Below are 26411 nucleotides of genomic sequence, written 5' to 3'. Positions count from 1 at the left end.
AAGAGTAATTAGGTGAACACCTAAACATAGCCTAAACTAAGGAAAAATAAAAGTACCTCTCTTCGAAATCCATCAACCACCTTTTTGAAACATTCTTTTCACACGCTTGGCCCTGCCTCCTTCTTCTCTTGTTTCATTTCTCCTCCGCCCACTCTGGCATCCTCTTGTTCTTTCACACCATCTATGTGTGTTGCATATGACACCTTCCTGTGTTCCCCGGTTTACTGCTGAGAATTTCACGTGAAACACCTGTTGCTCAGATGTCCAGTTTCTTTCTGTCTTAATCACTTCTCATTTAAGCCTTGGAATCAAGGGAATTCACTTCAACTAACATGAAATTACAAAATCACATTGATAAAACCAGACCTGAACTTCTCTGCATTTCTTGAAGGAGGAAAAAATATGCATATACCTTAAATTAGAAGGCCCCCATATTCAATCCACTAACTATAATCATATCAGTTATCTCCCATGACATATTAAGGTTGCCAGGTCAATATTATATAAGAAATAAGCTCGGGGACTTTCCTGGTGGTCCAGTGGTTAAGAACCCACCTTCCAATGCAGGGGACGTGGGTTCAATCCCTGGTTAGGGAACTAAGATCCCACATGCCGCGGGGCAACTAAGCCTGCACGTCGCAACTACTGAGCCCTCGTGCTCAAGAGCTCACATGCTCTGAAGCCCGCGTGCCACAACTAGAGAAGTCCGAGTGCTGCAATGAAGAAGAACCCGCGTGCCACAACGAAGACCCAGGGCAGCCAAAAAAAAAGAAATAAGCTCAACAAGTGTTCCAATATTCTGAGGAAGTCAGAAATCTCAGGGAAGTTATCCATCCAGCTATATACTACTAGACTACAGCTGTAAATCTACGTAATCTAAGAAGCATTTCCAAATTAATTCTACCCATTCCTAACAAGATAAGGTAATATTTGATTCCCTCTTCCAGCTTCCCCATATTAAGTCATAAATTTCTTGAGGAAAGGACAACATTTTCTATGAATAGACTGTAAGAATTCTGAGGGATTTGCAGTCAAGGACTAGGCTTCAAAGACAGAAAAAGAACTTTCAGAGACTTCCCTGGTGGTCCAGTGGCTAAGACTCCACACTCCCAATGCAGTGGGCCTGGGTTCGATTCCTGGCAGGGGAACTAGATCCTGCAGGCATGCCGTAACCAAGAAGTCTGCATGCCGTAACTAAGATCCCTCGTGCTGCAACTAAGACCTGGCGCAGCCTAAATAAATAAATAAATAAAAAGAAACTACAGTGCAGAGTTCCTTGTGGAGGCAGAAGAGGGCAGAGAACCCACAATATCAACCAACAAGAGAGAGCTAACAATGGACATCTGCCAAAGTAGAGAGCAATCAGTATCCAAAACGCAGCCCTGGAAGAAAGACCAAAATGTCCAGTAGTAACAAACCCAGCAGGAATATCCAGAACAACTAACAGTAATTGAGTAAATGCTTTACATAAATGAACTCATAGAATCCTCACAACCACAAATCACTATTAAAATAAAGTCATTAAGGGCTTCCCTGGTGGCGCAGTGGTTGAGAGTCCGCCTGCCGATGCAGGGGACACGGGTTCGTGCCCCAGTCCAGGAAGATCCCACATGCCGCGGAGCAGCTGGGCCCGTGAACCATGGCCGCTGAGCCTGCGCGTCTGGAGCCTGTGCTCCGCAACGGGAGAGGCCACAGCAGTGAGAGGCCCGCGTACCGCAAAAAAAATAAAATAAAAAATAAAGTCATTAAAATAAAATTATTATTAAAAAGAAAAAGAACTTTCAGGAAAGTCACTGATTGGGAGGTGTGAAGATATCCAGCATGAGCAATATTCCTTTGTGTTGGGTAGAAACAAATCAGATCTCAAAGCTAATTTAAGACAGGAAGAAGAGGTCTGCATGTCTTTTGGAAAATAAAAAAGTAATTGTGTCCACGTCAACAAAACCAAGCCTATGCAAAGTCTGATATGAAGAATAATCTGGGGGTGATCCTGGTAGCTGAAATCAATGAGGACCTCCAATCACTGGAGACAGGACACGTTTTAAGTGTTAAGTGAAAGGAGTAAGGGTTGGAAAGTGCGTTTTATCAGGAAATGTATGCTCAAGTTATGCAAGCCATGAAAATGAGATTATTTTAGGAAAGCCAAAATAAGGACAAGATAAAAGCGAAAAGAACAGGGGTTGCCTGGAAAGGCTGCAGAATAAAACACTAGTTTAAACTCTTACGGAGGAAGATACAGAAACTGTACTCCATAAAAGTATTCATCTTCCCCACATTAAAGAACGAATCTTTCTCTACCAAAGGACAGATTTTGTATGAGGACAGATTTTGCTCTTTTAAGAGAACAATATTACTCCTTTACCTTTAAAAAGCCCAAAATATTGAGCTGTGATACAATTCCAGTTGTACTAAGCATGGCTTAGTATGCTGCTTCAAGTGCAAGCTTTTAGGAGCTTACCTTCAAAACCAAACTAAATGAATCTAGTATCCGCCTGCCAACGCAGAGGACACGGGTTCAAGTCCTGGTCCGGGAAGATCCCACATGCTGCGGAGCAGCTAAGCCCCTGCGCCACAAGTACTGAAGCCCGCACACCTAGAGCCCGTGCTCAGCAGCAAGAGAAGCCACCGCAATGAGAAGCCCATGCACTGCAACGAAGACCCAACGCAGCCAAAAATAAATAAATACATAAATAAATGAATCTAGTAAAAATGACACTTAATGGGAAAAAAAACACCTACCTGATAATATGTACTCAAGTACGGCTAACTGCCCTATAGCTATAACAACGAAAGGCTAAAGGAAACAAGCAGTCCAATTAAAGCCATCAAAGGCTTTAGAGAGAAAAACTGGTCCATTTATTTATTTATATAAAGGTATAGTTAGCATGGTCTATATTTTTATAACTGTAACTGACATTCGGCTACGTTATATCTATCTTCCTATCTATCTATCTAGAAATACAATTTAATCCAGGTACTTAGTTTCTAAGTACAGCAGGTGTGTGTGTGTGTGTGTGTGTGTGTGTGTGTGTGTGTGTGTGTAAGGCACTCAAATTAATTCCCTAAATGAGAGGATCTCAGAGAAAACTACTTTTATTCTACTTATTCCAAAGACAGATTTACCTTAAAGAGCCATATTGTTCTCTGGATACCTAATGCTGGTACCACTGTTAGTTTATCAAAAACTTTGACTTAGTATGGTTGTAAACTTCCCCTTTCCATCTCTCAGAATAATGTCTCATGTTTGTTGACTCAGAGGAAAAATGATAATTTTATTTATCACTTAAACTTCAATGGGTTTCAAGGCAAAGTAAGCTAAAATTTACCAAAATAGCTTTAACTTTGTGCCAGGAAAAATTTAAATCTGGCGAAAGCTAAACCAACTGGGACATTTCAAGTTGAGAAGAGTAGTTGGGAAGATAGAAAATTATCTTTTAAAACAGATATTAGATGCCACAGCTTTCTGGGTATTCTTCTGAGCTACTAATGAGTTGACTCAAAGGATATGCAATCTGAAAGGGAAATAGAGATTACGTGTTAATTGTTAACAACTCCCACCACCCCCTTTTTTTGCAAAAGGGGAAATTGTGATTGATGCCTAAACCATCACCTGAACAAACACTTCTCCATTTTCAGAATTTAAAAAAACCAAAAAAGCAAAAAACTTTAACGCATGAGACAATATTTTCATTGCAAACAAATGAGAAGTAACTTGTAATATATGGGTAAAGCTGCTGAAGGAAACAATACTAACCAAGAGAGAAACTAAATTTGGTAGCCCAGGTTACTCGTATGTGATTTAACTGTTCTATTTAATCTATAAAAAATAACTCCCTGAGTGTTGACGAGCTACTACTGTGGGTGGAGTGTGGATGGTACCTGTCCTAAATATCTGATCCGTGAAGCATACATTTAAAAACACATTTTATAGGGACTTCCCTGGTGGTCCAGTGGCTAAGACTCTGCACTCCCAATGCAGAGGACCCGGGTTCGACCGCTGGTCAGAGAACTAGATCCCTCATGCAGCAACTAAAATCTCCTGCACGCCACAACGAAGATCCCACGTACTGCAACTAAGACCCGACACAGCCAAATAAATAAATAAATATTTTTAAAACCCCACATTTTTATAATTAAAATATAGGAATGGAAATATATATTTAGTGCTCGCTTCGGCAGCACATTTACTAAAATTGGAACGATACAAAGAAGATTAGCATGGCCCCCTGTGCAAGGATGACACGCAAATTCGTGAAGCGTTCCATATTTTTTGAGAGAGTGACATGGACATATATACACTACCAAATATAAAACAGATAGCTAGTGGGAAGCAGCCGCATAGCACAGGGAGATCAGCCCGGTGCTTTGTGTCCCCCTAGAGGGGTGGGATAGGGAGGGTGGGCGGGAGACGCAAGAGGGAGGGGGATATGGGGATATATGTATACATATAGCTGATTCACTTTGTTATACAGCAGAAACTAACGCAACATTGTAAAGCAATTATACTCCAATAAAGATGTTAAAAAAAAAGAAATATATATATCTACACTCAGGAAGAATAACCCACGGGAGCTTATTTTCATATTTGAATTCAAAATACCTTTAAAAATTTAGTTTAACGTAACAGTTCCAGGAATACCACAAGCATGTTCATGCTGGTAACTTTCTATCAGAAAAGATCAGAAAGAGAGGAGCCTGGTCGACAAAAGATCTTTAGAGAGGAAAAAATGCATATGTTATTACAATTCTTTGAAGGTGAGATAGAGCAGTTCTTTATCTAAAACTTCTAAGCAATGTGAATATCTTCAGTAGGTGAAAAGGCATTCCCTAAACTTTCATGCCTGGAAATGCACTCCTCGGTTGCAAGAACTTGAAAGTTAGATAATAAGGAAATTCCCAAGATCTAGCTGTTTATGGGAACAAAGTGTTTTACAAACAGGGGCATTAAACGCCTTGGCTAAAGTCGAAATGACACTGTCTAAAGCATACAGTCTATCACTGTGCTGAGTCATAATTACTCATTCATTTGTCTTGCTGGGAATACATCTGTGGCATTCAAATTCAAGGAGGCTGAATCCTCAGTAGAGCCTGTTGTTCCGTTTTGTATCTGGGTAGTTCATTTTGGGAGGAAGCTTGCACATAATGTACGATTAATAATCCCTTATTGAGAATATGTCCCGTAGAGCTGGTGACCCTCTTATAGAAGGACTTTTTGTTTGCAGTATCTAAAGGCTTAGGTCTTGGGCAAAATAATGGCCTGCTGTGGCTTTTTGAGTTTCTCTTCTAGAAATTTTGAGCAGACATTGAGAGCGTGGTGGTGATTATAACTCTGAAATAAAGAGTTATGTTGGGGGACTTCCCTGGTGGATCCAGTGGCTAAGACTCTGCATTCCCAATACAGGGAGCCCAGGTTCAATTCCTGGTAAGGGATCTAGATCCCACAGGCTGCAACTGAAGGTCCTCTGTGCTGCAACTAAGACCCAGTGCAGCCAAATAAATATATATATATATATATATATATATATATATATATATATATATATATTAAAAAAGAGTTATGTAGGGAGGCTTTCTAATAATCAGCTTGTCACAGCCTTGCAGGTTCAGGCCATGAAGCGTTGAGGCACTAAATTCATCTTTTTTTCCTTCTATCACCACAATACCCAGGTCATTCTAACAAAAATAAGAGCACAATTCTCATTCTGTATCCAAATTTCCCCAACTTTTCCCAAAGGCCCTGATGGCTGATTTTGGTTCCCAGGTGGGGTGTGATCAATGATTCCCCGTTGCCATTTCTCCATCTCTAACTGGTAAGCCCTAAAGCACTGCCCCCCCACCCCCCGCTGCCTGAATTACTTTAAATTGAAATTGTTATTGAGACCATTGTAGATTCACATGCTACATGTAAGAAATGATAGAGCTGCACTTTGCCCAGTCTCCCCAGTGACAATACTGTAGGATTCTATCCCAACCAGGATGCTGACATTGATACAACCCACTGAACTTATTTGGATTTTCCTAATTTAACTCGTACTCATGTGTGTGTATATGTGTGTACGTTCATTTTTGAATAATCATTTCAGCTAAAATGTATGGAGTACCTGCTATCTACCTGGCACTGTTCTAAGTTCTTTATGTGTATAATCTCATCTAATACTCATGTACCAAGTACTGTATACTTAGCTCCATTTTACAGATGAGAGAGGCTAAATGATGTTGCAGTGGCAGAGCAGGGCCAATGCACTTTACCACCAGGCCACACATCTCTCATTACTACAGAGCACCTCTTGGCTACAGAATTCAGCCCTGTGGAGCTAGACTGTGTCCAGAGGGCCAGGAGGCTGGGAACACACTTCTTAAATAGCTATAAAGTCAATGTCTCTTACAGGGGATTTTTAGGTGAAATTATTCTATCTGATACTATAATGGTAGATATAAGACATTACGCAGGCTTCCCTGGTGGTGCAGTGGTTGAGAATCTGCCTGCTAATGCAGGGGACACGGGTTCGAGCCTTGGTCTGGGAAGATCCCACATGCCGCGGAGCAACTAGGCCCATGAGCCACAACTACTGAGCCTGCGCGTCTGGAGCCTGTGCTCCGCAACAAGCGAGGCTGCGATAGTGAGAGGCCCGCGCACCGGGATGAAGAGTGGCCCCCGCTTGCCACAACTAGAGAGAGCCCTCGCACAGAAACGAAGACCCAACACAGTCAAAAATAAAAAAATAAATAAACAAATGTGGGGTTTTAAAAAAAATTTATAGTTATTCAATTTCAAATATTAAAAAAAAGACATTACGCATTTGTCAAAACCCATAAAACTGTATAACACAAAAGTGAATCCTAAGTAAAGGATCGGTTTTAATAAATAATAACGTACTGGGGCTTCCCTGGTGGCGCAGTGGTTAAGAATCTTCCTACCAATACAGGGGACATGGGTTCTAAGCCCTGGTCCAGGACAATCCCACATGCCGCGGAGCAACTAAGCCCGTGCGCCACAACTACTGAGCCTGCGCTCTAGAGCCCACAAGCCACGACTACTGAGCCCACGTGCCACATCTACTGAAACCCATGTGTCTAGAGCCCATGCTCCACAGCAAAAGAAGACACCACGATGAGAAGCCCACGCGCAGCAACGAAGACCCAACACTGCCAAAAACAAATATAAATAAAATAAATTTTAAAAAATAATAACGTATCAATATTGGTTCATCAATTGTAACAAATGTACCACACTATTGCAATACGTTAATAATAAGGGAATGGGGGAAGGAAGAGAATGGGACCTCTGTACCTGTGCTCAATTTTTCTGTAAACCTAAACTAGCTCTAAAAAATAATCTATTAATTTACAAAACGAAAATAGACCCACAGACATAGAAAAAAAACTTATGGTTACCACAGGGGAAAGGAAGGGGGGATAAATTAGGAGTTTGGGATTAAAATATACAGACTACTATACCTAAAATAGATATCCAACAAAGACCTACTGTATAGCACAGGGAGCTATACTCAATATCTTGTAATAAGCTATGATGGAAAAGAATCTAAAAAAGAATATATATATGTGTGTGTACATATGTATATATATATATATATATATATACACATACACACACACACACACACAAACTGAATCACTTTTCAGTACACCTGAAACTAACACAACATTGTAAATCAACTATATTTCAATTAACATTTGAAAAATAATCTATTAATTTAAAAAATATTTTTAAAAAAGTCAATGGTTCTTTCAGATGGACCTGCCCACAAAGTAACTGAAAAAACTTTTATCTTTGGAAATCTCCATACTGTGGTCACTGAGCATTTATATTTCGCCATTTGCCTTACATTATCTGAAGTGGCAGGAATATAGTGACAAAAACTCAGGCACTTAGAGGGTGCCCTGGGGATGTGTATGGCTTTTTTCCCCTTCCACATCTTCCCCTGCACCGACCTCAGAAGCTGAGCAGAACGCGGGCAGACAGAGTAAAGTGCCTGTAATTCCCATCCATTCCTGGGCCCTGTGGAATTTGAACTTATGTTTACTGCGTTGTCACTCGGACATTAAATCTTAACTGTCAAAATATTCTTCAAGGCAGAGAGAGGAGTTCAACATGGTATCCCAAAATGTCTTTTCCATACTCTTTTCGGCAGCTCTGAAAGAAAATGTTGCGACTACTCTCAAAAATACTGTTTTTATGTTCCCATGGAAATTCACAAAGGGAATATTATATTTAATCTTTACCACAAGCAGAAATACTTATTTCTGATGGAAATAATATTAGACATGGAAATCATGGAAAATATTATCTAAACTTTTATATTGAGTAAGAAATCCATCCTGTACCTCTTGAGTATTGTACACCTAGAGCAATCAGGAAAGTGGCCAATGACTACCCACTGTGGAAATTGTTCCTTTGACAAACATGCTATGCTCCCAGGCAAACTGTACCTCTACACATTATCATATAAAACCAGCGAGACAAATTAATCTTAGGAGCTATTTGGAGGAAGATATCTGAACAGACCTCACACTCCTCCGCCCCAAATCACAATCCAATATGAACTCATAATCTTTTTCATTGGCTTTGGTAATTGTACCCTTTGAAGACAATCTGTGAATATGCGTATAGCCCTTAGGCACTTTAACTGCCATTTCATCCAATTAACAGATAATTAAAAATGCTTTGTGTGAGTACCTTTCCCCCTTTCCTTTTATCACCAAAGAGTGAGCAGTGCCTGTAAGGATGAAGTGCAGGAAGCAGTCACAGCAATGGGAGATGTCAGATGTATCAAAAGCAAACATCCTCCCATCTCACTTTGTCACTTGACCCCCGAGGTTTGGGTTTTAATGATGAGCTATTCTCCTTTAACGAGTCAACTAGTTCTTATGGGACTAGTCATGAGATGTTCCCAAAGTTTCAGTATGTTGCTAGAGTCATCCTCACGTAGAGTGTCATGGACAGATTATTTTCAGAGCAAACGAGGACCAAATCATACTTACAGCTAAATTGGCGGCAAGATCTATTTAATTCTGCAACCAGTCTTTGCCACACTCATCAATGGGAGGAAATGGGCATAGATAGCCTCAAGAAAAGGAGCCTGACTAGATAGAATAATCAAGTAACTATATTTTAAGGGATTCTTTTTTCCTATAACAACCAAGATGGGCTATCAAGTTAACCTATGATAATGAACAACTATCAAATCTCAACCTCCATCCAGGTTTATTTCTCATTCATGCAATGAGTCCAACATGGATCAGCAGAGAGGTCTCTGCTTCATTTAGTCTCTTGGGGCCCAGGATAATGGAGGCTTCTTGCTAACTCATGATCCCACTATCACTGAAGTAGGGAAAAGAGGTGTGCAGTTGACACCACCAATTAAATGCTTCCACTTGGAAGTGACACATGTCAATTCCACTCATATTTCATTGGCTGAAGCAAGTCACTGGCTAAGCTTAACTTCAAGGGGACTGGAAATTGCAATCTTAACAGAGACCCAGAAGGAGGAAAACCAGAATATTTTTGAGTAGATCTGCCTGTTCCCTGTGACTGACTCATAGAAGTTTAATAATACTGTGCAGTTTGATAATTTAGCATCTAGCGTTTTGATGCTACGTGAGTGACCCTGAAGGTCTATGATAAGATTTGTTGTCTTGCAGGAGGCAGATATTTAGCTAAAGAGTTAGCTCTGTGGTTCCCCACTTGTCACATTCACTGTAATTCAAGGAAAGTGATTAAAAACTGTGTCTTTTATAAGCATACTTAGTTGTCCGTTATGAGAACTTTTTATTGTTTTAGGAACTAAGAAAGGCTTTGTCTTCCATTGAAGAGTTGGCATGTTTCCTGTTGGGAATTAATTAGAATCTGTTGACCCTGCAGAGAACCAGGTTATAAACTTTGAATTAGCCCCAAGAGTTAACCTTATTTTCTTAGCTGCTTTTAACCTTGTTTTCCTCCTTTGTAATTAATTGTAAAACAATGGTATTATATTTATTCTTTTTATATACCACCTCAAGCTCTTTTGTGAAAGAGATGAAGAATGAATAAAGAATTGGAATTGAAAAAGACAAAACAAACCTGTCACTTTGTTAAAAACAATCATTTTCCTGGTTGTGATGCTGTACTATAGTAATGCAAGATGTTACCACTGGGGGCAACTGAGTGAAGGATACACAGGGTTCTTGTGAATTATTTCTTACAACTGCATGTGAATCTGTAATTATCACAAAGTTAAAAGTTTTTAAAAAAAATCTACAATAGCCTCCCAAAGATGGTTGACTGCTAGTGCTGGTGCTTTAAGTCTATTTAAAGGACTTTAAAATGTCAAGATTCTCTTTCAAACCAATAATTTAATGAAGAAATGCCCAATTTACCATACAATAAGAGTCATTGTGGCAAAGACTTGAACCACAGTCAAGGGATATTTCCATGAATTACTAATAAAAAAAAAGACACAAGATTTATACAGGAAGTTAGTACTCACTTTGTCTCTTTCTTTTCCTTCCTTCTTCCTTCCCTCTCATCTTTTTCTTTCTTTCTTTTCTTTCTTTCTTTCTTTTCTTTCTTTCTTTTCTTTCTTCTTTCTTCCTTCCTTCCTTCCTTCCTTCCTTCCTTCCTTCCTTCCTTCCTTCCTTCCTTTCTTTCTTTCTTTCTTTCTTTCTTTCTTTCTTTCTTTCTTTCTTTCTTTCTTTCTATCTTTCTTTCTTTCTTTCTTTCTTTCCCTCTCTTACTTTTTTTCTTTTAAAAGATACAATTAAATCCCTCCTATTGCTAAAGACTATGGTAAGCAATTGGTAAGGAAGACAGAAAGGTGTCTGCCCACACAGTGCTTATGTTTTAAAGGAGGAGACAGTAAAATTGCAATTGTGATACATGCTTAGAGGAAAACTAAGAGAGGGCTGAGATGAGATAAGGGGAGTGCAGATCCACTGTAGACGAGGCGGCCATCTGAGGAGATGGAGGAGGAGAAATAACTAACACTGTGAAGAGCAGAAGAAGAGCATGTGTGAAAGGCCTGGAGAGAGATGGATCTGCATATTTTTGAGAACCCGGAAGGTGTTCAGTATGGCTGGAAGATGGTTGGTAAGGAAAAAGCAAAGATGATGTTGGCAACATTGTGGGCAGAGCAAAAGCCTAGTAACTCCAAGTGTTGTTATAGGTGATTGTCAGCTAGGACTGACATAATTACTGATATGTGTTCTAAATTAAACAAGTTTGTTGTTGAACTAATAAATCGTAAAGTAGTCATTCTTTGTCTCATTCCTGTAGATACCACTACTGTTCCCATATTCCTCCATATTCAGTTTCCAAAGAGAAAGCTAATGAACAAGGATGTTAAGCAATTAAAAAATGTGAAAGAAAAGTTAGAATTAGTACTGTTGCAAGAGCCCTCCATATGTAAATAAAACACCGGCAACAGGAAGTGTCCACTTGTTGACACACGTAGGACAAAATATAGGTATATTATGATTCTCAGCGTCAGCTCTTCCCACTGGGATGGACACTCTGCTCCTCGCGTCTTTTCCATCTGCCAAAAATTCTGATAAATGTATTTATAACTTATTTATTTTATTATTAGAGCTTAGGCTAAAATACAATAGCCCTCGCAAAGATAACACTATGACTTGAATTTACATTAAAGGCTAAAAGACTATCTTGGAGAGAGGTTACCTCCTAGGTATAGAGAAGGAATGGCAATAGATGAGAGGATTAAATTAAAATATTGAGTGGGGCTTCCCTGGTGGCGCAGTGGTTGAGAGTCCGCCTGCCAATGCAGGTGACACGGGTTCGTGTCCTGGTCCGGGAAGATCCCACATGCCGCGGAGCAGCTGGGCCCATGAGCCATGGCCGCTGAGCCTGCGCGTCCAGAGCCTGTGCTCTGCAATGGGAGAGGCCACAACAGTGAGAGGCCCACGTACCGCAAAAAAAAAAAAAAAAAAAAATTACTGAGTGGATTAAACTTTAATGGTGATATTTTATTTATTAAAGTTGTGCATAATGATAAAAGTATTAATCTTTATAATGTTTTGGATTTTTGTATATATTCCTTAATACTTCCTTTATTAAAAGTAGATGATTACCTTCAGATTCTCTCCTAAGAGTAATTTTCAAGCAAATGAGCTCTTAAAAATAGAAAAATTAAAGGAGAGTGGAGGGATGGAAAGGATGGTGAAAAAGACTGAGTCCACTAATGACAGATTTCTCAGACTGAAGGAAGCTTAGAGCAAGAAGAGACTTAAGGAGTCAACTAATGGAAGTCCTTCTTTTTAGAGCAGTAAATCTGTTCAAGGTCACGGGGCCAGTTGGCGGAGCTGGTGGAGGAGATAGGGGGTCAGAGACTCACGTCCAGAACTCCTGACTTCAGTCTGTTGCCCAGCATTACACTACAACTGCTTGGAGTTTCCTCTTGGTTTAATCACTGGTGACACCAAATTTCATTTTAGCAACACAAGGACTATCTGGAGGTTAGAAGTAGACCTGTTATTTACTGGCGAACTGGAGAAAGTACCTTAAACGAGGATGAAGAGGGGTAAAAGGGACAACCACAATGGCTGAACAGAAAAAGCCACTGAAGAAATAACTACAGTTGATTCTCCAGGGGGGAGGAAAGCAATGTAAGAAAAAGAGCATCATATCAGGAAGTATAAAAGGAATGCTGCCTGTAAGGACTGCGTCCTCTCCATTGCCCAGAAGGTTACTAAAGCTCACTGTCCGGGTGCAGAGTCTGAAGGCTGAGAGAAGAGAGCTTTGAGAGGGTTTTTAAAAAGACACAAAAGTTAAAGAGAAAAAATGAGGCACAAAGAGAATTGGAGTTTCACCTAGAGAAGAATTATTGAACACTGAATACTAATATTCTATAATTTTCTCCAGTGTGTAGATGTCTGTCTGTAGATAGAATATGTATGAAAATGTCTTCATTTGGCAGCAAAAAGGATTTTAGACTTTAGAGAAAAACAATTCCTAACATGTTAAACATAAGAATGATCTAAAAAAAAAAAAAAAAAAGAATGATCTAAAAGGGCCAGCTGTTTCTTCTGTCTGTGCTGGTGTAGGTGTAGTGCAGCCAATGTAAGAGTCACTTCTGGTCCACAGTAGAGCAAGAAACATTCTTCTGGTAGGAGCTAAACCTAACTGACTTGCCTCTCAGCACCCTCATTTCAGGTTCTAAGAAAGCTACTACACTCAGAGCTGGGGAAGGAAAAGCCACCGGGATCCCTTGGGCCCAGCGCTGCACCTGCACTGCCTCACAAGCACATTCCAGTCCCTCAGGTTATTAGACAATGAACTGTCACTGGCAGGGAACTTACTCTGATATAAAAGGAAGCAGTTATCCAGGTTAGTGTTCCAAGAAAGTTAAGAACAGCTGCAACTTGGCTGGGAATCTTGTTTATCTTTTTAATTGTGTATATACGTCCAGAGGCTCTCCGATGGCTCTAATATAAAGAATAAATGCTGTGTGGGAATTCAGTAATTAAGAGTCTCCTGTTGTTTCCTGTGTGGTAATTTTCACGGAGACCACTGTGAAAATTTACTCACATGAGGCTGAGACAGAAAGGAAGTACCAGGAGAAAACTCAGAAATAATTAGCAATTCAGGAAGTGCATTTCATAATCAAACCTGCACATGCTGGGTTTTGAGCAAACTTGACTACCTTGAGTACAGTGACGTAAAACCATTTCGACTTCAGAACAAATGCCTTTGTTGATAAAATTGATTCTATCTTTCAGATGAATGTTCTTCTGGGAACTCCCTGGTGGTCCAGTGGTTAGGACTCTGCACTTTTACTGCTGAAGATCCGGGTTCAATCCCTGGTCGGAGAACTAAGATACCACAAGCCTTGAGGTGCGGCCAAAAAATATAACAATAATAATAATAATAATAATAATAATAGAGGGAAGAAAGAGATATAACCTAAACAAAATAAAGAATATCTATACAGAACCAACAGAAAATATTTTTAAAAATAAACAAATCTTTTTCTAACCTCGCAATAGTTTCTCAGGAGTACCTCCATTTGATGTTTGCTGAGAAGTATTTAGATCAGCGTTTTCAAATGTGAATGTGCAAATGAATTACCTTGTTAAAATGCAGATTCCGATTCAGTAGATCTGGGGAGGGGCCTGGGATTCTGCACTTCTAACAAGTGCCTAGGAGAGGCTCATGTTGTTCGTCTAGTAACGATGCTTTGGGTAGTGAGGTTTTAGATAACTTCGAAACTCATCCAGTAGTCGTTTTAGATTTTAAAAGTCACTCTCTAAAAACAATAAATTAAATTAATCCCAAGCAACAGGAAGCTAAGATGATTTTCAAAGCTAAATGCTTATGTCTCTTTGGGCCAAGAAGGAGCTCTTGCGAGTTTAGATCAAGAGCAAGCTGGCAGACAAAAACAGTGCCAGGCAAGATGCCACCTGATGGGGGAGATAGGGCTCAGCCTGAATTACCTTGTCCATGGGTTTTGGCAAACTCAGGTCTAATCAAGGTCATTTTCAATAATGAATGTTTACAGTCTGGTTGATGGGGTCCAGCAATCATCATAATCGAGCAATAGGCAATGATTTTGTTCCAAAGGAGTCAATCTGGATGGAAACTGGATTAGTCTATGTCTAGGTAGGAAGAGACGATGTCCAAGCTTGAGGCAGTGGCTGGGCCCCGGTCAGATGGGCTGAGGCTGTGAGCAGGGTGATTCTTACAAAGAACTGTATCAGCGCAGAAATCCAGTCAATCAGGATGGATGGACATGCAGGTTGAGGGTTAGGGAGAAAGCGCAGTGGGATCCAGGAGCTCATCCAAGAGACACCAGATGCTGGGATTAGGACAGCAAAGCTCATTTCATGCTTCTGAATTTCTGCTGTTAATGTACTATCAGACCTGTTTCCAATTAACTCATGAATGAGGTGAGATTAAGTCTGCAGATGAGATGTCTTCAATACTTGGAGCTAAGTGGTGCTTCAAGAAAAAGTGTGGAGCTGACAAATATTGTGTACCTCCTAGATGCTGAGCACTACACAGGGTGTTTAATACACACCACATAATCATATTTAATACATACTTGTCAGTGTAGGCTGCATCTGTAAGATAACACCTGTCCGCTGCTGTGCACCATTGCACATTTTCTAGCACCACACGTGAGTATGTTGATGGGAGTTTCTTTTTCTTGTCTTATTTTACATCTTGAGTTTTGGTGCCAAGTTTTCTTTTTCATGTGAGGTTTTGTTTCTGCTTATATGATTGTCATTGTTATTTGCCACTGTTTACAATTACATAATAGGATTGATTATATAATAGGATTAAAGAATTTTGCTCTGAGAAGATAGGAGAATGAGGAAGATGTAATCCTTTGAAGAGTTATCGGTCAAGTGGTAGAGGCAACCGTTGACATAAAAAATTATAAGTTCTCATGGTCACCTAGATGAGCGCGGAAGGATGAGAGTAGAACCATCTGTGGCCTTCATATGCTCAGCTGAATACTAGCCATTCAAGTCAGTGAATAGTCATGAGAATAACTGTTGAAGTGTGTTGGAATTATTGACATTAAAGAGAGTTTGCAGGGACTTCCCTGGAAGTCCAGTGGTTAAGACTCCAAGCTTCCACCGCTGGAAGCACGGGTTCAATCACTGGTTGGGGGACTAAGATCCTGCATGCTGCTCAGCACAGCCAAAAAAAAAAGAGAGAGAGAGAGAGAGAGAGTTTGCATTAAACTGGGGCGGAGGACTACTCTTGCAGAAAATGCAAACATTAACCTCGTGCTTATGGCAAAAGCCAGCCCAAGAAATATACCATTTCTTCTCATAGGAAATACGAAATCACCTTCTCATGTGACAAAAACCAAACTGATGAGGAAGTATTTTGGATGTTCTCTGTCCCCATCACTTAACCTCATTTGGCTTCTTATTGCCTTTAAATTGCCTTGTCAAATATCACTGGAGAAGCAGACCGATTGGTTCTCTTTACTCAGGAGTTTACAAAGACTGTCTTGCAAAATATAACTTTAATATATGGGGAAGGTAGGTAAATAAAAGTCCAGACAACTACAAAGATGATTCCTAAATTGAGAGTGAGAGCATCGGTAAGTATGGGGTTGGACCTGGTGGCCGTGCTGTGTGAGGTCAGCACGGTCCAGACGACTCCATGATGACCCTTGTAGCCTAGTGGGTCTGTGAAACTGATTTCTGCCACCAAGATGACTGCTCACCTGACAAAATAACCCCATCCCTTAATTATACCAAAAAGGGAGTTCTTACCATCTACTTTCGGCCGCATTGCATTCTAAGGACATTGATTCAGGCAAGAAACACTAAGCTAACGGTATTTTATGGGGTATTTCATGACCCAACACTAAAAAATATTTTCCTCACTGATGCCTGAAATTTCACTGGTGAGGTCTGCCTTCATTTAGTCAGTTTGGGTTGTATAACATAGCTAGTCCTGGAATTCTGAAGAAACTATCACTGGTGGCTTATGCAATGAACAATTTTCTGAAAGCTAGGCATGCCTTAGGTAAGACACCAGAGTCAAAAGGAAATAATATAGCACATGATTTTCTTCCTTAGAAGAGGGAACCATAAGTAAGAGTGTTAAGAATGTTGTTCATTGTTGTACTAGTCAGGGTTCTATAGAGAAACAGAACCAATGTATACAGAACCTATATAATATTTATGTATAATATATAACATGACTTAAGGCCTTCAAATGATTGGATGTGGCCCACCCACATTAGGGAGAATAATCTGTTTTACTCAAATTCTACTGATTTAAACGTTAATCACGGACTTCCCTGGCGGTCCAGTGGTTAAGACTCGGCACTTCCAATGCAGGGGGTGTGGGTTCAATCCCTGGTCGGGGAACTAAGATCCCACATGCCACATGACACAGCCAAAAAAAAAAAAAAAAAAAACGTTAATCGCATTAAAAAAAATACTGTTTGCACAGCAACATCTAGGCTAGTGTTTCACCAGACAACTGGATACCGTTGCCTAGTCAAATGGGCACATGAAATTAACCATCATGGTTATATTCATGTGGAACATGAAACAATTTGTATTTCTAAAAACTGAAAACACCTGATTACTTCTCAATAATTTTACCAACCACTGCTTAACGGCTTTTATCTCCAGGCTTGAGCAGATCACACGTTTCTAAACTCACCTTATGCAGTAAGGGGAGCTAGATGATGCCACTTGTCCTGTAGCAAGTATTTGCACCCTGGATCTGGGACGTTCCACCACCCCCCCCCCACCAGGCCTAGAGGGAGGGGCTGATCCCAGCTTCTTCACCAGTATATGGTGAAGTATCTATTAGCCCCTGTGTCTTTGTGTTCACTCTCTTATTTTTAATCAAATCTCATCAGCTTTACACATGAACTGTTGTAAGCGCCTTACAATATTAACTCATTAATCTTTGTAATGCATGAGGTTGGTACTACAAGGATCTCCATTTTTTCACTAATTTAAGTAGCTAGTTGAAGATCAAAGGATCAGTGGGTGGCTCTCAACCATTACTTGTTAGGCAACCTGCACAGCAAGAGGTTTCGTTACATCCAGCTGTGGCTTGCAGGGTGCCGGAGAAAAGCATGCACTACCTCTGCGTATCATTATCATGGATATCGATGAGAAATGTTTACTAGATTATTGTAACTATCTTGAAATCAATGCAATTTAATCTCTTAATTCAATCAGTTCAGTTTAAAAATAGGTATATTGCATTTAGGATACAATCAGCCTGAATCTTGCAACTCTAAAATGTTTTCATAAGTGAAGCTCTTGTGTTACACTCTACCCACCTCTTTAGGGTTGTAATTTTTCAAAAATCCTATTGACTTCCTGATGACGACCTTTGGAGAGAAGGAACCATGGGTTTCCATCAAAACTATCCTTGCTGCCTAAAAGACATAGTTAGAGAACAAGCCCAGTGATGATTCTATACACACAGAAGAGTCTACGTGTTGGCTGTGGGTTTGTTGGTTACAGGAGTGACTCTACAAGTCGTCACAATTTTAAGTAGTGTCAGGCTACCATAGAACATTTCATCTAAAGATATGATGGTGTCAAGCACCTATGAAAGGCCATGTATGTGGAATCAATTCTTGATTCAAAAAATATGCTTAAGATCAAATCGAATCAATGTAACAGAAAAATAATTACAAAGGCTGAAAACTGCCCCGCTCCCCGCTTTTTTTTTTTGGCTTCTGTTAGTAAACCCATGTAGAAGAGACACTTTCTACGCTGAAGGAGACTGCTGTCTCATCTGATAAATCATATAAGCTCCAGTGAATGTATGTCATCACCCGCAGGAATGACAGGTCTATCTTTGTCGCTCTTGTGGGATTTGAGCATTGACACTGTCAGAGAACTTGACTAAGAACCTTCACCTGGACCTTCCAAACTGCACATAACTTCTTGATAAAAATCTTGATAAAGGCCAATATTTTCACAGGTTGGCAGGGTCGGGAGAAGAGGGTCACTGAGCACTTTGACACTTTTAAGTTCAGTTTACAGTAACTCCTTGAGAAGCCTGAGGTTTTGCTGCACTTGCAATTGTTGGGACAAATCACAAGAATATGAATGAAATATGTGACTCTCAGAGATACTGCATCTGGCTTTATTCTCTCAAAGATATGTGCTCATGAGAGTAATTTATACACATCACTGTTTGACGAAAAGGACACATCATTGATGTTCTCTAAGTTTAACTCGAATGCCTTTCACTTTATACTGTGTTTTATTCTAAAGCCACATATGTGTGTGTGTTGTTTCATCAGTGAGATTCATGACAGTGAATGGGAAGAAGTAATCCATTCCCCTTATTCTGCTCAAAATGCAAAAGACAAGGCTAAATTTTGCTAAGGACGGATCCATCCCAGAGGAAAGGACAACTCTTAAATGCCCATTGAATTTCTCATCCACATGTTTGAAAATATGAGACGTAGTTAGACTCTAGCCAGGGGTATGGTTTCAGGTCTTTCTGGTGTGCTTAATTCCTTCTCTCTCTCAAAGTCATTTTGGTTTAAAAACACCACACCACATTTACATCCCATGACCAAAAAGTTTGGAACATCAAAAAAACGGTAATTGAGCATTATTATTTTATGCATTCAACAATGCTGATTTCAAGAGACTACACAAACAGGAATCCTTGAAATTGTTTTATTGATGACAGAATCAGTGTGTAATTTGATGAGGATTTGATGAGGAACCTGCGAACAATAAAGAATATGTCTATTGCCAGCAAAATACAATTATTCCAGGTCCTTTAGACGTTACAAATACAGTTCTTTCACACCAGACGGTTCATACGTAACAAAGCCATTTAAGAATGCTTAATTGTGCTTCTACAAAACCTTCGAAGAATGAGGTAGTTTCCTTTACCCACCATATTTTCCACATTTCCATCATTACGCTTTCAGTGAGCTTAAATCCTTTTAACATAATCTTTAAACAATTGCTCATGAGAGCCCAGGCTTATTTATAAAATGTTTATTTCTTTCTACTTGATTATCCTTAAAGATAATCTCAAGAATACACAACCAGAGAAATTTGAGACAAGCAATGGCTGGGGCTTTTTCATTACAATCAGACTTAGATGCAAGAGAACACGTTCTAAAAATTCCATAGTTAAGCTGGTATTCTCCCATTTCTAACTATAAACTGATTTAAAAACTACTTCCTCACACTACTTTTCTCTCAGCCACCATATCAAGTAAGCACAGATTCTTCAGCCTAGGGCGTTAGGCTCCATTTATTGGCTAACTATGGGATCATGCATTGTTTTACGTCAACAGGGGACCACCTGAATTTATAGGTGCATACAGATTAGCCAGCTTATCCTTAAAATTTCATTCAGAATCTACTTACTGCCATATTCCTGAATACCAACACCCTTCAAACACTTATCAATGAAGTAGAAATTGAGGCAGGTTATTTGTATTCCCGTCTTGACGCTGAGAATGACTCTAACGACCATTGTGAAATTAGCTTGAGGAAATCGCAGCGTGTTGTACATTTTAGTTAAAAATAAAATGATAATATTCAACTAATTTCCAAATCAGTTAACCTTCACCAAGGCAAGGGGGATGGTGGCCAATAGTATTCCCAAGGGGAAAAAGAAGTCACCATCTACTCCTTGCCACTTATTCTTTTATTCAGTCTCAAGAAGCTTCACAGACCTTAAAATAAAATGGTTGAAGAAACGACAAAATAGGTCTTATAGACTATGCAAGTATAAAGTCTTAACCATATTGGTAGTAATCTAAAGTAGTTCCCATGTAACAAGACCGTTAGATCATTATCTCAAGAGTATCTGATAAGCTGACCACTATATTTAGTCACTTTCTAACTGGCACTATTTGTACTTGGCACCTATGTTGAAAGATCCCGACGGCTGGCAGAATGAGGAAAAAGAGCTCTCTTGGACAGCACAGAAGCAAGTTCGACTTTTTGCCTTACTTTCTCTACTACCATTTGTTCTTCCTCTGACATCTTCTGTAGTTAAAATTGTCTCCATTCAATGATGGGTAACAAGGAACCTAGCCATTGTGACAGTGGACATGTAGAGAAAATACATGTCAATGATAATACATTTTAAATTCATTCCCGTATCACAGCTCACAATTTTTACCATCCCAACAGTGGGTTCCATAGGTAGAACATTAGGTAGCTCATGTTTTAGACCTTATTAATCGGTATGTGGTATGCAAAACAAACTTTCAGACAGAAAGTATACAAAGATTGCTTAAAACTTCAATACTTGTATCCAGCAGATTTTTAAAGACCACCTCATTTGCTAAGACTGAATTTCATGCCTTTATCATTCACTAAAGCAAATATGTTTACATATATCTGATCCCAGGGAATTATTTACCTCCAAACACTTGATATGTTTCTATTCTATTGATATGTTTCTTTATCACTTCCTCAAATTAACATCTGAGAAGTTTTTTACTATGGTATGTATACTGAAGATGGAAAATAAATCACTTTCTTCTACCTTTGTATTTTTAAAAGAACTTTCTGGCAATGATAAAAAAGAATCTCTTTGAAATACTTTAAATGGCCTTTCTTTTAAAACCTCACACTTTGAAAAACTGTTGTATTAATGTTAAGTCTTCCACCTGCTATTTTCTGAGTAGCTGTAATCCATCATTTTCAAGCCAACAGTCTCAACAGTTTGATTCATAATTGACATTTTCCAGAAAAAGTCACTCTAGGAACATTTTGTTTATTTCAATAATACCTGACTTTAAGATCAGCAAGGATGCTGTAATTTGAGGTGTTCTTTTGTTAGACGAACCATGACAACTTAACATCGCTCCAAAGGGATGCAGTTAACAAATGTATCAGGTTAGCAGTAAACAGTAAACCGGGAGGTAATTCACACCAAGAACCCCTAAATACTAATCTACTGAGTAGTTTCCCACGAGAGGAAAGAAAGGAATGGGAAAAAAGGACATTATTTCTTTTAAAAATGAGATGAAAATGTTTACTGTGATTTCTTGATAGCACACCAATAACAGAGGTGTGCTCTGGCCTTTGTCTCCTTATCATCTAACTGTATTAAATATTACTTTTATACCTAAAACTTCAAGTAGGAGAGTAGAAACTCCACGAGGGTAATGTCTTTACACTACTTATTTTCTAAAACTAACTTTCTAATCCCTACTGTGAGTTGTGTTAGACACATATTTGTGGGTATTCAATCAACATTTCTCAAGTTAACTGATCCAATTAATTATAATCTCTGTGATCTTCGTCAATTAATAAGTAATGCTTATTCAGAGAGTGGTACTCTCTGCCTCCTCTCCTTGAGGAGATATCTGGAAAACAGACAGCTGAACAAATTCTACTTGTGGCAAAACAAAGTGATAGGTGTTATAAACATCTGCTAAAATTATGTGCCAGGATTACTATTTATAACTTAAGTTTTTGCATATCCTAAATCCACATTAAAGGAATAATTCTTTGATCGTATTTAGAATCAGGACATGAAATCAAAGAGCCCTCTTACAATGTTTCTCTAACCCCTGTCTAAGCTTTAGTGCCTCTCATGAATGTTTATTGCTCTAAATATTTTAGAAAATATCACTCATTGACAGTGAATGTTGTCGTTTCCTGCTTAAAATAGATTTTTCCCAATCATAAGGGTAACGTGAACATATAATTTTAAAAAGGAACTTTTAAAGGAAAAAGAATACAGTGATTGAGCACTAAGTGGGAATGGGGAAAATAAATAAGCTTATGTTGGCAGCTAACTTTATAGCACAAACTCCCTAAAGCAGAGCTGAAACCGAAGCTTTAGTAAAGTTCCTACAATTCTTTTGACCAAGATATACTCATTAATTGCGTTTAAGTGCCCCAGAGTACTCTGATTTCAGGAAAGCTAGATATGAGGAAGAGTTTTCACCCAGGGTGTATAATGTAGGCTTCCCAGATCTTCAGGAGGGCTGACATTGCCAAGTTATAGAATCGATGTGACATTGCGCTTTCTTGCTACCTCTGATCTTTTTTTTTTTTTCTCGTGACAATCTTTTGAGAACAGAATAAACGGTGTTTACCAGGTAGAAAAAATAGTGATTCCCTAACAAGTTTTCTCAGTCATTTATTCCTCTTTCCCTTTTACTTTTCCTCTGTACTTTTGAAAGTAAAGGTTTTATTAGGTATTACTAGTTTATTCAGTCCTGCAGGTTCTGGGGAGCACGATACACATCCCTGAAATGGACTCTTCTTTTGGTGTATCATGAGTTGAAGCCTTGATAAATGACTGTAACAAAGAAAATTCCTAAAGCTTTAGGAAATGCTCAGGTTTTGTCTAATGCCTGAAAGCTTCGTTTTAAAATCTTGGTTTCTACTGATGTGTTTTGAAAAAGGCTGATGAACTTGGTCTGAAGTGTAAAAACTGAAAAAAAAGTGGAAGGAAGAGAACACGCAAAATAAGTTAATCATTATCATTTTAAGTGCCACCAGTTCTGTTTATATTCATGCACATGTGAACTGCTGAATCCCATTTGATCAACCCAATTAAACATTAACTAATTGCAGCCAATTATGCAAATATCAGCAACAATATTAATTTGTTGATCTTTTTGAGCAGATTAGCCTCACATGTTCCTAATGCTAGCCTATCTTACGCCTTAAATGATCAATTAGTGTTGCGATAAGTAAGTCTTGAAGAATGGATAATTGCCTAGTTATAATGTGCCACTCTTGCTGTATTAATCCACTGCAATTAAACAAATAGTGCACAAGGAAAAGAGATGTGCAGATGTTCCCTTTAAATCTATTTAACAAGTTAGTGTCAAGGTCAATTTCCTGTCTTATTACTTAAACGAGAATGGCAGATTGTGTCCTCTGTTTTAGGAGACCTTGTTTCTTTAAATGTATATCCTTCATCTTCACAGAGTCTGGTAGAAAGGGCTTAAAATGCTCTTAAGGTCTGATGAAAGAAATCACACAGACATAATGTCAAGACATATTGTTCTCGAACTCTTACAACGAACATGTCTCGCCATACTAATTCAGAGATGCAAAGTATAAAATGTATTTGTGGCAAATAGATGATTTCCATTTCTCATAGGAATGTTGAGTCTGGTTATCATGGGCTACTTGACAGGTTAGGATTACCTTAAGTCATTTCTAGCCTACAATATTGAAAATAAGGTCCCAGGATTTGGCCAAGGCAAATGTATACTCTCAGAATGCTACTTGGTGAACAAACTTGTGCAGAGCATAGTTGAAGCACTTCAGCCCTACCTAAAAAGAACAGACTCTCCCAAGATTTCAGATCGCCAATTAAAAGCCCCCTAAAAGACATTTTTACCATTCCTTTTCATCTTATACTTCCCTCATTTTCATTTTACCGTTCCTATCTAAAAAGATTCTATGGCCAAACGTCTTGGAAAAGAATCAAAGCCCCATTTGCTATGTGTTGCTAAATGCCTTAAGGAAAATTTTCCAGCACGGCAAAACTTTTAGAATTTTTTTCCTTGCTCTGAAAAGACGATGAAATATGATCAGCAAGATGAAAGTTATTAGGACTAAAGGAAACCAAAATATAATGTCTGAGAGTTGACCTTCCAAGGGTAAATGTTTTCTATCAAGATTTGACTTTCCCCTAGATAAACCAGGATACAATTTTAACTCATGGCTCCTAAACAAGGAAAATGTCATCTATAATCACTCTCCCTGTACCCTAACCATGTGCTTATCCAATCCCCATTCAACAGAAATGAGCACCTATAAAACCAGAGTATAAAATCCAGAGTATATACCTCTTTGCTTTCTATCAAAAAACTAAATATGATTTATTTTGTATTTATCACAACATTTATGTGTTTAACACGAAACCTATATCATTTCCATTTGGTTGGTACGGTATCACGATCTCTCTAGAGCTATTACTTTAATTCCAAGACAGTCTTCAAATAAAGACAGTATGAAAATTGTTAATTAAAAATAAAATAAGTTAATCATTATCATTTTAAGTGCCACCAGTTCTGTTTATATTCATGCACATGTGAACTGCTGAATGAGGTAAATACAGACAAAGTCAGAATCGATCACAAATTCTAATAAAGAGGTTTCACAATATAGAAACAAAGAAGGTACACTTCTATAGAAGGTACATGTTCATTCATTCCTTGTTATGTGACAGGCAGGGGAATGCAAAGATCTATAAGGCACAAGACCCTCAGTCTTGTAGTGAAGCCTGACTGCTGATTACAACACAATGTGGAAAGGGCAGGGGTGGGCCTTGCTGATGCACCAGGAGAGCCTGGCGCAGACCGGGACGTCAGGAAGGAGGGAGAGATTTTCCCTAAGACGGACTTAGGGGACCTGGAAAGAAATATGAGGGGAGGAAATCCAGTTTCTCAAAGTCTTGATTTAAAAAAAAAAACAGCAACAAACACTTTCTGAGGATGAAGATGTGTGGCAGGAAATGGTACCTATGAAATTTACTCAGATCAGCTTTTCAAACACAAAAACACTCACTTGGTTGAGGAGCAGAACGTAACTTATGTTAAAGAATAAACACTTTTTTATCTGATTGAAGTACCAAGGGAAGCACTCAGGTTATGGAGGAAAATTCTATGCTTAGATGGCTTCCATTCTCATCTTTCTAGAGAAGGTAAGGTAAGCTTCTAGGAGCAAGTTTATAAACTACCACTGGATGACTGCAATTCATCTTCTCTGGCACGAGGAAACAATCGCCCTGGAGACACTGATAATACAAACTACATTATGCACAACTAAAAACAGGTAGCCAAAGAAATTTCTCATAATTCAAATGCAACAGTCTGTCCCAAGAACACACAAATGATAGCCTGTTCTTTTCCATTCAGGATACTGTGATTGTCCAATCACTCTCTTCTCTTCCGTACTACAACAAAAGCAAGAAAACATGTTTCAGTGTAAAAACTCACAGCGCAGGGGCAGCTTATCAATAAACTTAATGATATAACCAACGTTGTACAAAAGGTTCACTTCTGTTTTGAACATTAAAAGCATATTCACATTGAAAATAAGACTATGTGTAAACAAATACCTGGAAAGAATCACAAATTTTATAATTACTGTGGAGCTCGATGTATAGCTGGTATAGGTCCCTTACATATGCCTTTGCATTGCCATTCTGTATTTAGCGTCTCAGATCATGTCCCCCTTCCACATGAATTGCCTCTTTAGTACTAATATAACTTGAGTTGAAATGAACACAAACAATAGAATTCCTGAACTGGAAAGAACATTAATGACCATCTAGCATGCAGGGGATGAGCCACATAAGTGGGGCTCTGGATTTCACTTCAGAGCAGTTCCACTTCTACTGGTTTTATATAGTGGGATTCCAGGAAAGGTTTCATTTGTAGAAAATTTCTATGGCTTAAAAATCAAGTGTGAAGAGCAATGAACTCAAGCCCAGCTTCTCATTTAAGGACACTGAGGCTCAATGAAACTCTTAAAAAAAAAAAAAAAAGTATTGAAGTAAAGTTGATTTACAATATTGTGTTAATTTCTGTGGTACAGCGTAATGATTCAATTATACATATATATATATTCTTTTTCATATTCTTTTCCATTATGGTTTATCACAGGATTTTTTTAAACTTTTTATTTTATATTGGAGTATAGCCGATTAACAATGTTGTGATAATTTCAGGTGCACAGCAAAGGGACTCGGCCACATATACATGTATCCATTCTCCCCCAAACTCTCCTCCCATCCAGGCTGCCCCATAACATTGAGCAGAGTTCCCTGTGCTGTACAGTAGGTCTTTGTTGATTACCCATTTTAAATATAGCAGTACAGGGGCTTCCCTGGTGGCACAGTGGTTAAGAATCTGCCCGCCAATGCAGGGGACACAGGTTCGAGCCCTGGTCCGGGAAGATCCCACATGCTGCGGAGCAACTAAGCCCGTGCG

At 38.9% G+C, this 26411-nt stretch overlaps 1 protein-coding gene across 4 annotated transcripts in view; it reads right to left on the bottom strand.

Annotated features, from left to right (window-relative positions):
- BCAT1 (branched chain amino acid transaminase 1) overlaps positions 1-26411 on the bottom strand; it is a 150966-nt gene that overhangs the window by 66625 nt on the left and 57930 nt on the right. For 2 of the 4 annotated variants that reach the window (XM_079935901.1, XM_079935899.1), the window contains exon 11: positions 19170-25372. The exons of 1 other annotated variant lie outside the window; for it this stretch is intronic. In XM_079935901.1, the coding sequence (XP_079792027.1) occupies positions 25331-25372 (42 nt within the window). In that variant the 3' untranslated portion in view covers positions 19170-25330. Of the gene's footprint in view, positions 1-19169; positions 25373-26411 lie in introns of those variants that run through there. One more of the 4 variants, XM_079935898.1, reaches the window with a different exon arrangement.

This window comes from Stenella coeruleoalba (assembly GCF_951394435.1).
Source record: "Stenella coeruleoalba genome assembly, chromosome: 11".
Taxonomy (NCBI): Eukaryota; Metazoa; Chordata; class Mammalia; order Artiodactyla; family Delphinidae; genus Stenella; species Stenella coeruleoalba.
The sequence above is the reverse complement of the archived record's forward strand: the minus strand, read 5'-3'. Positions and strand labels throughout refer to the sequence as shown.